General features: G+C 31.2%; 1 protein-coding gene across 1 annotated transcript; it reads right to left on the reverse strand.

The window, feature by feature from the left end:
- Positions 1-266: 266 nt before the first annotated feature.
- LOC134725491 (sulfotransferase 1B1-like) lies at positions 267-10,928 on the reverse strand. Its single transcript, XM_063589351.1, has 6 exons — positions 10,677-10,928; positions 6,232-6,401; positions 3,736-4,062; positions 2,402-2,502; positions 1,954-2,134; positions 267-1,216 (listed from the first exon to the last, which is right to left on the reverse strand). The coding sequence occupies exons 2-6, from the start codon at positions 6,398-6,400 to the stop codon at positions 1,095-1,097; spliced, it is 900 nt and encodes a 299-aa protein (XP_063445421.1). The 5' UTR covers position 6,401; positions 10,677-10,928; the 3' UTR covers positions 267-1,094.
- Between the last annotated feature and the right edge of the window lie 1,795 nt (positions 10,929-12,723).

Genomic DNA, 12,723 nt, shown 5'->3' on the forward strand with positions numbered 1-12,723 from the left:
TATTTGAAATGACCATCAAAGTAGTATATTTGATTTTGACACTTTGGTTGGTGAAATGGTGATTTCAATAACAGTCATTTGTAATTATTATTGACAATTGTTTGGATTTATATATTACAGACTGAGTAATCTCTACAATAAAACTATTTTTATTATAAACATACATGCAATTCATAATTTGAAGATGGACAAACAGACATGACAGAATTGTGCCGAGGTATATCAGAACATCATGGAACATTGTTAGACAATTTTATAAAGTCACGCATAGTGTTATTAAAAAAGAGTCTATTCATAGTTATGGTTTTTTTTCTTCCCTTGTACACAAAGTCTTATACTTTTCAGTGATTTCGTAAGATTCCTAGTTCAAATCAGAGATTTCAAATATTCCAAAATGCACTAGAAGTTAAACAAAACGCTTGAATTTTTAGGGACTTTTACGAATTCATTGGAACTATATATATAATATCATGTATTTACAAAATATTTAAGCGGTAAGATATAGTTAATTAAATATTCGTAAGATATAATTATCTATGATCGAATGTCAGCCGGGATCAGAAACTGGTCCCTTTGTTACGAAAAGCTTGATGAAGTGAAAGAATTATTATTGCTTTGTATGTCTGCTACAATAAAAAAAAATATCTAGACTGCATAGCTTGCCTTTATATCTTTTAGATCAGTTCCTAAGTTACTTCACAATAATTCAGGAAATAGTTTTAACAATATTAGTAGCAAAACATTTCAAAATGATTTATACAATATATAGTTTATAGAAGTTCAATTTAGTATATTCGAACGTCTTGAAATAATTATTTGGCATGCAATTTATTTTCGTATATTGGATAATCTTCAACAAGCCATTATAATATTTTTCTCGATTTCTGTCGAGTTGCACAATATACATGGATAACACTATATACATTATTTACCCGCTATCTTAAAATATATACATGACAATATGAATATATACATATGAACTCGATGAATGAGTATTAAACATTAATATTCCTATTGGTCTATTTCGTGAAGAAAGTTTGTATAATTCATATGTGAGTAGTTTATAACATTCATTACTACAGCAAGTTTTGTCTTTAAACAAACTGATGTGTGTATCTCCTTATTAAATTAGACTTCCCTTTCTTTTGCACAATTGTTTGTTCAAATTCCTCTATTTGCTCGTCGGAGAATGTATTCTTCCAATCACCGACAATGCCTAGAAAGAGAAGATAAAATTAAGTTTATATAAGTATAATATTTCCATTGTGCAGTATCTTGTGTAGTCGTTTTAGTTTTTAGTCTGTGTCAGATGTTTTAAATTCGTAATAGCTATTCTGACCTAAAGTTTGACAGAAAGTTATGAACGATTTACTTATGGTGCTACGATCAGTTTCAAAAATATTTAGAAACAAGAATGTGTCCCAAGTATACGGATGCCCATCCGCACTACCATTTGCTATGTTCAGTGGACCGTGAAAATGGGATAAAATCTCTAATTTGGCACTAAAATCAGCAAGATCATAACATAGGGTACATGTTTACAAAGTTTCATGTTGATTGGACTTCAACTTCATCAAAAACTACCTCGACCAAAATCTTTAACATGAAGCGGGACAGACGGACAGATAAACGGACGAACGAACGAACGAACGCACAGACCAGAAAACATAATGTCCATAAATTGTGCATAAAATAATAATTAAACATTCCTTTTTGTCCTATAACTGATATTTTACGTTAGCTTATGATTATATTACAATAAAAAAAAGAAGGAATATTATATTTGGAACGTAGAAACCCAGCTTATAATACTTAAAATGTTCAGATTATCTGTTGAACATAAACTTATCTCAATCATGATAATCATGTCTGAATTGTAGTTTTCGTTATATATAATAGTATCACTAGCATTGATATCATAAGGGAACTTTCTAAAAATTGTTTGTATAATACCTTTTCTAAAGTAAGGATCTGTTCCATCTTTACTGATCGCTGTTAACTTATGGCCCACGGATTTTAGTTTTTCTGTCTTGAAATTGTCAAACTGGGTATTCTTAACGATACCGTGGATTGTATCATCCGTTCTATATAAGTCCAGAAATTCAGAAATTTTCTTTACTTCTTTGAAGCAGTCCTTAAATGAAAATGAAAATAAAAATAAGAAATATTATATTTCAATTTTATGTTTCATCTCAAAAACCGAAACGTAATAAGTTATATGTGGTTGATTAAAATGTTCGAATTTCTTCTACATAATATGCATGTAGTATGTGAGCTGCAAATGATTATCAAAAAATTGGTAGTTAGTGTTAACCCAATTTACCATAAATATGTAACCAAAGTCGACATATATCATACTTTATATAATATGCAATATTTACAGCATTTTCTATGAACTTACACGATGGAGATCTTCATAAGATACAAACAAAATGGGATGGTCCTTGTCCAGTTGCAGTTCTTCCCAACCTTTGACATGTTCGTACCAAGACCCATATCCAACTGTAAAAACAACTAGGGAATTTAAATACGTTTAAAAAAAGCAAAGAACTTTTGAAAAATTGTTCAGACGTTTTTGCGTTTTAATAATTTGTCACCAATGAACGATAAAAACTCTCATATCTTTTACGTTATATACACAATATAATTTTGAAAAAGAATGCTTGACCAGTCTTTTGATAGAAGAAAGACAACTCTGGATTTTCTTACGCATAAGCTTAATCTTTTCATTACTCCTAAATGAAAATAATTGGTCATATTTCCATTCATTAGTCATATTATAGTAATGTCGCTATGTGCTTGAAAGGACACCAAGTTATACAGGAAAATGAAAAAGATTTAAACAATAACATTCACATAGACATAACATGTTATCAAAACATATTCCTCCCTCGTTATTCAAAGTATTGGAAGAAAGGAAAGTTGGTATCCGACAGATCCGTACATTCGTTATTGTCTAGATGCTGCCCGAATATGAAACCATTCTGAAATGCAGTACACGAGAACAGAGGGGCGAAAGATACCAAAGGGACAGTCAAAGTCATAAATCCAAAACAAACCGACAACGCGAAAAAAAAAGGGTTACGGAATTATTTGTTGGACGAACGGGCAACACAAATGAAAACGTTGCATAACAGAAATACCGAACTCAAAGGAAAAATCAAATCGGAAAGTCATTTTTCAAACAGCAAAACCAAAAGCTGAAACACATCAAACGAAACGAAAAGAACAGTCATATTCCTAACTTTATACAATCATTATCTTATGTAGAAAATAATGAATTAAACTTGGCTAGATAAATCTCTCACTTTTATGGAAGTCGCATCCATTATAATGACCACAATGTATGATCTAATATTTGTATTTGAGTGTGAATTCACATTATTATAAGACGTGTCATGGTACTTTTTTATCCCAAATTCATGTATTTATGATGTTCTATTTGTTATTCTCATCGGACTTTGTCTAATGCTTAGTTCGTTTCTGTGTGTGTTACATTTTAATGTTCTGTCGTCATTCTCTAATATCTTATATCCCTCGGTTTTGGTTTGTCATCCGGATTTGGGTGTTTTTTTTCTATCGATTTATGAGTTTTGGACATCAGTATACTACGGTTGCCTTCATTTAACCTGTCTTAGAACGGTGGTGATAAACATATGTTTTTCAATTGATATAAAAAATAAAAAAGTTTTTATTAAAGACTGCGATGATCTGAAAACAAGTGAAAGAACTTACGTGTTCCAGTTTGAAATAGTTTTAGAAAGTTGTCCCATGATCCTTTGTAACTTGACCAGCTGTCATGTAACTTCAACATGAAATGATACATTGATACAGCCACATCTCTTGGATTCCTGATTCCATAAATTATTTTGTTTTTCTTCTGAATAATTGATTTAGGGAGGGAGTGTGGTGTCATGTGAGACTGCAAAACTCTAGGAGATTGTAATTCGTCCAGTTTTTCTGTCCCATTAAGTTCTAAGTTTGATGTATCAAACACGCGGTCTAGAACTTCTGACTGGTTACTAATAAGCAGTGACACAATATCCCACAGCCATAATGTACCTATAAGACATAAAAAAAATATATACATATACAACATATTTTTTCATGTTACCTTTCTCATTATTTATGATTTTCTGTCATCCTTTCGTGTGCATATTTCGAAATATACAGAAACTAAATCAAAAGTTACTCAAATTCCACTGTATAAAAATCGACGAACTAATGTGTTCTCTACGGTAAGATGTACTGTAACTCTTGTATCTTTCGTGTTTTTCATCACAATAAAAAAAAAAGTTGATCAGTTGTATTCTTTGACTCCGCAAATTGTGTGAGGTGAGTGTGACTATTGCGGAGTCAAATATAAAATATCGGTAGTTAACTATTTCGATAGTTGTCTATATCAATCAATATTCAGTATTTGAGAATCCTTGATCAAATCGTGCTTCTTATCACAATGGAAACACAAGCTCTGGCAGTTATATGTTACATATATATCCGGGTGCTGTTAAGATGTTGCCATATAAAAATAGAGGCTGTGAAGCCTGGACTTTAGTCATAATTCCTACAAATGGTCGGATTAAAATCATTAAAAGACAACACATGCTACCTCTTTGGTATCATTGAAACGTTACTACAATCTAATAAAAACATTTTTAGATATACTTCTTGACTTTCTTGTCTCTCACTAAACATCGACTTTACGATGTTAATAACTGGTATAGGAACATTTTACCTGTAAAACCCTCATAGCTAGTAGATTGTTTTTAAGAAGATAAAAAAAACAGTAGTATATCGGTGTTCAAAGTCATCAATCGATTGAGAAAAAGCAAATCCGAGTTACAAACCAAAACCGAGGAAAACACATCAACTAAAAGAGGAAAACGAAAGAACTACAAGAACACCGGAGTGCAACAAAAACAACTTAAACTTTTTTAAATAACTTATCATTACTTGAGCTTAAACTTATTTGTTTTCAGAACGAGTCCAAGGTTTCACGTTGGTCCTTGCAGCACATCATGTTTGAAATACTAGAAAGTAATTTATTGAATAATGATGATTGCAACAGCATTTTGTTTAATACTTATCCGCCGAAATATACCAAAGGGGTATTGAAAGTTGAACTAATCAGTCAAAAACAAACTGACAACGACTTGACAAAAAACGAACAATAAAGGCAACAGTAGTATACCGCTGTTCGAAACTCATGAATCGATAGAAAAAAGCAAATCCGGGTAACAAACTAAAACTGAGGAAAACGCATTAAACATATGAGGAGAACAACGACACAACATTAAAATGTAACACACACAGAAAAGAACTAAGCATTAGACAAAATCCGATGAGAATAGCAAATATAACATCATAACTAAATACATGAATTTGGGATAGAAAAGTACCGTGACACGTCTTATTGTAATGTGAATTCACACTCAAATATAAGAGAAAACAAACGACACAACAGAAACTTAACGTAAAAATTAATATACACAGTAACGAACTATAATATAACAATGGCCATATTCCTGACTTAGTACAGGTCATTTTTTAAAAGAAAAAAATTGTGGGTTGAACCTGGTTTTGTGGCATACCTCCCGCATTAATGTTAAATAAAACATTAAATTGACAACATAACATTACAGGACTACAATACAATACAAATAAATAGGAGAACATATTGGACAAAGAAACACACGAATAATAGCTAACAAAAGGCACCAGGTTTAAAATTTAATACGCCAGAAAGTCGTTTCGTCCACACATGACTTACTAGTGACGCCCAGATACAATAGTTCGAAAGCCAAAACAATTACAAAGTTGAACAGCACTGAGAACCAAACGTTCAAAAAAGTTGAGCAAAATACGGCTAGGATTTTCTGCTTGGGATAAGAACATCCTTTTAAGTTAGAAAATTTAAACTAATACTCAATTTATATTAAAAAGGTCATTATACAAATATCAGTATACAAATTCAAAATAGAAAACAAAAGATCAAAAGACTCAGCAAAACGAATGACAACAAAAACCCGGGAGTGATCTCAGGTACAGTAGCAAAGTAAGCAGGTCATGTTTAACATTAGGCACCCGTAACGATTCTCATGTAAATACACAACCAGTGATAAGTATGATTCGGTAGGTCACATTCGAGGAGAAGATTGATTGTGGTGACGAATTATCTGACAGCAAAACGATAAACCAGCTTGTGATTTTTTTAATATATAACAAACCTACCGGATTTCGGATATGTACAAACTAACACATCATCATGTCTCGTCTCCCAGCTCTGTAGTTCTTTCAAATGGTCTGGTCGTGCTGCCATCACTTCAGGAAAGTAATGACCATTATCAACCCATACCCGTATTTTCATATCATCGCAGTCTTTAAATTCTTGTATCGACATTCTGTTGATAATATCGAAAACATAGTTTAACCTCATAGTATCACTGGGGTAAAGCTGATGACCGTAACTGCATTCACGGTCATCCCAAGATGTCGGACGAAAAATTAGGTCAGTATTTGTATTGTCTGTTAAGGTGTTTCTACATCATTTTCTTTACAAAGCATACATTGGTACGATGTAAATTTATAAAAGATTCACACGGAAGTCACAAATCTCTACCGAGGAACGTGTATAGAACGGGAAATTGGATTTGAAAAATTCGCTAAGATGACCGTAAATCATCTTTAAAATATTTTCAAGATGACCGTAACATATAATAAGGATGACCGTGATTGGTGAAATGATGACCGTAATTTCGAAAGGATGACCGTAACTTTAATAGTATAACCGTCATTTCTAAGAAATGTCCGTATTTGTATTACCTTTTTTGTATCAAATAATTAATCGTGTTAGTTAGTGTAAGACGTATTTATAAGACAACATTATCATAATGGTAGACACAAATAAGACGTGCTTCAAATACACGGTTCGTCATATGTAGCATCCAACTACAAGCCAAAAGATTTTTTTATTTCTGAGATTCCTATTAACTTAAAGTCTTTATATAATAAATACAGCTTTATAAAAATGCCAAAGAGACGATGGATGTACAGCCAAATGGCCCATTTATATTATAGCGTTTCAACTACCATACACTGGAATGGGCTCAATTACCGGATATTCATAATGTTAAAGGTTCATCTGAGGGAATTGAAAAATATGGCCGTTTCTACACACACATATCTATTAAGAGAACAGACAAACTGATGCATCTAGGAACGTATTAAGGATTATGTACCCTTGTGTTGCTTCAATGCTAAACATATGGAAATTTTATAGAAATTCCACAGCCTTTATCCTTGTTCTATCATATTTGGCAATTTGATGACCGATAGATATAGGATTATTGCATGCAGTGCTAGCATTGATTTTCTTAAAACAAGTTTATAAATGTAGTTATTGGTTAGAACAAATAAAAATATGGACCAAATCAAGTACAGCTTTTTGGGTGCGCTCGACTTTAGTTACTCTGCACGAGGTATTTTGAAATTTACAGGTTGGTTAGACCTTTTTGTAAAAAATAAACACTAGCACAGCATAGAAAAGCAAGTAAGTAATCTATGTTTCAAATTTTATAACAAAAATCACTTTATTAAAGGCTGTGAATTTTCTATAAAAATCTTGGTTAATTTGCCACAAAGTACTCTTTTTCAATTAAATGCAATGCAACAGTAAATAATAATGCTTTGCATCAAGTATATGTTCAAAATGGACTGTATCTATTATTCATTATATCTGTAGTTTTGATACAATTGATGTTTAAATAAAAATCGTACAAAAATGGCTACAGAAGGGTACATAAACCTTTAAGCATGGCAGGACCTTTAGATATGTAAAAGTTATGTAAAGTCTATGTTTGAGAAAAAAAACTAACTTACCTGTTTTTTTAGTTGCATTTTTTTTAAATATGCAGAAGATAGCAAAATAAACAGACATACGAGTTTCATTTGATACGGTCCACTCAGTTACACAGTTAAAATCACCTAGTGTTTGCAGTGTCTATTGTTTCTAGTGTCCATTTAAATCAAAACTACTCACAACATCGATTATACTATTTACTATCATTTTCATATAAACTCAAAACACGCCAAATAGTTAAAAAGAACTAACCGAGCCCCTATTGCGACAAACTCAACAAAAACAATGCATACAAATATGGATATTTCTTTCAATTGACGGTCATTCTTTTAAATTTAGTCATTCTTTATAAATTACGGTCATCCTTAACAATTTACGGTCATCTTTTAACCAATTACGGTCAGCCTTGTTATGAATCGCTAATCCTGTTACGGTCATCTTGATTACGATTTACGGTCATCCTAGCGAATTTTTCAACTCCAAATTCCCGTTTTATACACGTTCCTCGGTAGAGATTTGCGACTTCCGTGTGAATCTTTTATAAATTTACATCGTATCAAGGTATGCTTTGTAAAGAAAATGATGTAGAAACACCTTAACAGACAATAAAAATACTGACCTAATTTTTCAGCTGACATCTTGGGATGACCGTGAATGCAGTTACGGTCATCAGCTTTACCCCAGTGATAGTATTAAAAAGCTTTGCATATTACAAAATAATGATTAAAAATATATAATATAAGTATATAACAGATGATGGGCAATGGTATTACAACAGATGCAAAATGAAAAATATCCAAAGGGCAGTTAGTTGCAGGAGCGTCAATAATACAAGGTTTTTACCAAATGTCAAGTTCTGAGAAAAATTCCTCGTTGATTTACAGATTAAGCAGCAGTAGCTTATTGATGTTCAATCTATTATAAACAAAGAAAACCACTGATAGGATTCCTCACCTGAGACGGGCAATTTAACATATGGCATTGTAAAAATAGTTTCTGTGCACTCAACCTGGCCTGCAGTTCAGATTCCTACAGATATATATCGTCCACTGCACTTTTGATAGTTTTACCAGTACATCATATACCTATAGTCTTAAGCAGCGAATAACAATAACTGTGTGCACAGAAAACAAAATAAACATGCCTATCGTATTTTTTTCAACAGTAAATAAAGTAATTCCTTTAAGTTGAATGACACTTGCTCCATAAATGTTTGATTGCAATCGAGTTTTGGTAAATCATTGGATAATTTATTACATTCAGCAATGCTGTAAGATAAAATATGAGACGTCTTCACGAAAATGTGCACATCGAAGCAGCTGAAGAATATGGAATGCACGTAAAAGGTACATCGTCTCAATTTGCTCAAGGAAAATTCTTAAAATAAAGGGAAAGTATTGTTCGTGTATTAAATTTTGCTGTAGATTACCATTACTTTGAGGTTTAAAACGACAAGAATATCATTGGTTTGTAATATTTAATAAATATTATAAGATGTCATGTTTTTGAAAAAACAGAATTTCCGAGGTATCCGAGGTTTTTTTCCATGTTTTCGTATGTGTTTAAAGAGGGAATAGTAAATTATGATTTGCAGAGGCCAAACATGTATAAAGATTCAAAATAGGGATAGTCGTCGAGTGCATATAAATTTCTTCTTCCAGATAAGGAAATGGAATCACAACTGCATGTGATTGGTTTCCACTACTTATTTTTTTTTAAGTTTTTAAAAAAATGATGCATTAACAATGCCGGGAAAATACACAGAAAATGAAAAAAGTGTGATAAATTTCAACTTTGCTTGATGGAGTTGAAACTTTTAAATTGTTTTTTTTTATGATTTTATAAACTTACAAATCTTGTCAATATATGTAAAGTTACAGTCTTTGATATTATATTTTATATTAAAAATAACAATAATAATAATAATGATAATGATAATGGTAATGATAATGATAATGTTAATGATAATGATAATGATAATGATGATAATAATAATAGTATTTATATTACATTTATTATTATTATCAAAAGAAAATATAATATCATATATAATGGTTGAGCGTACAAATATAATCGGTAGAAATTGATATAATTCGTTTTTATATTTTCAATTGATGTTAAAAAAAACTTAAGTGGTTTGTTATCTTTTCTGTCAGTCATTGGAATACAGAAATGTTCTAATTTGATTTGCTAGATCATTACTATATGGCTGTACTTTTAAAACTATTAGAGTTTGGATTTAAAAATATATAGGCCTCGAGCATCACTGAGGAAACATTTATTGTCAAAATGCGAATCTGGTGCTGTTATATAGGTACCGTTAATATCATAACTTTACATATGTTCAAGATAAATGAGATAAGAGTTCAGAGACTTGTAATGATCAAAAAGCAGGCCTTGATGGATTAAATATTGGACACAAGAAAGCGTTAAATGAATAAGATAAACAAAAGTAGTTGTCTTGCAAAATTTGAGATCAAATATAATTCAACATCCATGCTAAACGGAAAGCAGGGTTCATCGCAAACATTTCTTGTTAATATGAATGTTGAGGTCTGCATTAATTTATCTATTTAGATTTTTTTTATTTATTTTTCAAATATAAACAATGTGTATTTCTAGATTCATTTTGAAACAATATAGATTCGAATTATTTTTGAATAAAAACCTGTTCTAAAATTGATTATTTCAATTATGTATCTTAAACAATTTTTTTTAAGTTATTTGCATAAATTATAGATAGACACAATTGATATTAGAATACAAATATATAAATACCTCGGTTAAATGTATTTAATACTCATTTAAGTATATTTACCTAACTTCCAGTTTATAAGAACTTAATTGTATTCTTTTTATCCAAAACTCTCCAAATTAATTAGAAGTCACCAAATGAAATAAAATTATAAAAATGCATATATATATATTACTTTCCTCACGTGGTTTGATTAAATGCGCACAGATTTTGGTACCTTGACAATTTGCTTGATTGCAAAGTACCGAGTCACCCCGAAGTAGTATACACACTATGAATTATTTTCAGACCTAGTGACCGATTCTTAGTTCAGAATATCAAAATGTTTAACTGATCCGGGTTATCATTCTACCTAGTATATTTGGCTACGTCAATGAGTTCGCATTGCAGTATTGGGGAAGTCATTTACGCCTCAATTTGTTTTTTTATGAAATCGTTTAGTGCTTTTACATTATTTGCGAGTACTGCTTAGCAATATGCGTTATTTCAAGGATGTTGATAGAATTAACAAAAGCATATTTGATAACTAAGCAAATAAAACATAATATCAGGTGCATTGAATCGGCATAGTAAATTGCAAGAATTACAATAGATATAGGAAGATGTGCTTGTATAGTACCTACATGGTACATCCGATCGAAAATTTAGGCGTTACTGGCGCTGGTTAAACATGAAAAGCGCTTTTAATGAGCAAAGTCGTGCAATACTGTAACCATTTTATGAATGTGTTGTGTCTCAATACTAAACAGCCAAATTGATCGGCTAAAAAGACACTTAACAAGGGAAAACTTAATACAACACGTTGTCAATTGCAGGCATTCGAAAGCTAAGAAAGTATGAGAACTTTAACAGTTGAAGATCTTTATAACAAAAAGGACCTAAAATATAGCGAAATCTATCTAAAAGGTCAACTTTGCAGCAGCGAGTTCAACCAATTTCAAAATGCATTAACAGGCAATTTAAGACAGGTTTGTTATAAATCATGTCAGTACCGAGGTGACTGACTACTACTGAGCTGCTGATACCCTCGGGACTGATATTCCACCAGTAGAGGTATCGACCCGGTTGTTTAAGAAACTAACAACACGTTATAAATTTCATGCGTCTGAACCTTATTTTTATTTATCTTTAACAGGAACGCTCATAGCCAAATATATGATATCCAAGGATGTATATAAAAAAAAAAAAAAAACGTTATCTTTGAGTAGCTGTAGATATTTCAATAGACGTGGAAATGACGTTTTTCCGATTCCCATAAAAAATAATGGTAATAATAAAAACCGGACTTATACTCGAAAGCAATCCGCACACATATTGTTATATTTGATAATTAAGTAATTTTTTTGTTGGTATGTTTTGTTTTTTTCTTGTTTTGTTTCGTTCTTGTTTTGTTTTTGTTTTTTATTCGGAAAGAGGAAGTTTTAAAGACAATTGTAATCAATTGTTAAGCGTAAGAAACTAATGCAGCATGCACCAACTCACTTAAGGAATCGTAATACATGTATAGGTCCAGAGATTTTCTTGTTGCGTTGAAGATCCATTGGTGAAATTTTTCGCTGTTTTAGGTTGAGACTGGCCTTTTCAATATATACTATATTTTTTTCAGTGGCAATCGAAATTCTTGCAATACCTATTTGATGAATTTTTTCAGTCCAGAATATAGATTAAATACTTGCCACTGGACATTGAGCAAACATAAATCATTCAGTTAATTTCATATAATACATTTATTTTTTTAATACCATCATTCTCAAATATTTCAAATTGCCGAGTTAACTAGTTTGAATATTGTCGATTTTTAGAAATTCCAATTGCTACATTAAATGTTTTTGTGACCTTACTTAAAAATGATATGAACGTATTATCATAGTTAAAAATAGATTTTAAACATACTTGAGATATTTCGTTTAGAATAAGAATATATCACAACTGCACTACGAAACCTGGATTCACTGAAGTGTGTTTGTACTGAATGAAGTTGTTATACTGGAATTTAACCTCGTAGTCTTGATTATTTTTATGAATGGTGAAAAGTCTATCAGTTCACATGGGATACATGATATTCTTGTTAGTGCTATTATTCAAAAACGTAAATCTTGTTCTGATATTG

The sequence above is a fragment of the Mytilus trossulus genome, chromosome 7, assembly GCF_036588685.1.
Source record: "Mytilus trossulus isolate FHL-02 chromosome 7, PNRI_Mtr1.1.1.hap1, whole genome shotgun sequence".
NCBI lineage: Eukaryota > Metazoa > Mollusca > Bivalvia > Mytilida > Mytilidae > Mytilus > Mytilus trossulus.

Coding starts and splice junctions, on each gene's coding strand:
- LOC134725491 (XM_063589351.1), bottom strand. CDS start 6,400: ATGTCGATACAAGAATTTAAAGACTGCGATGATATGAAAATACGGGTA. Junction 4,063..6,231: donor TTGTACATATCCGAAATCCG/GTAGGTTTGTTA, acceptor TATGTCTTATAG/GTACATTATGGCTGTGGGAT. Junction 2,503..3,735: donor ACTATTTCAAACTGGAACAC/GTAAGTTCTTTC, acceptor TTGTTTTTACAG/TTGGATATGGGTCTTGGTAC.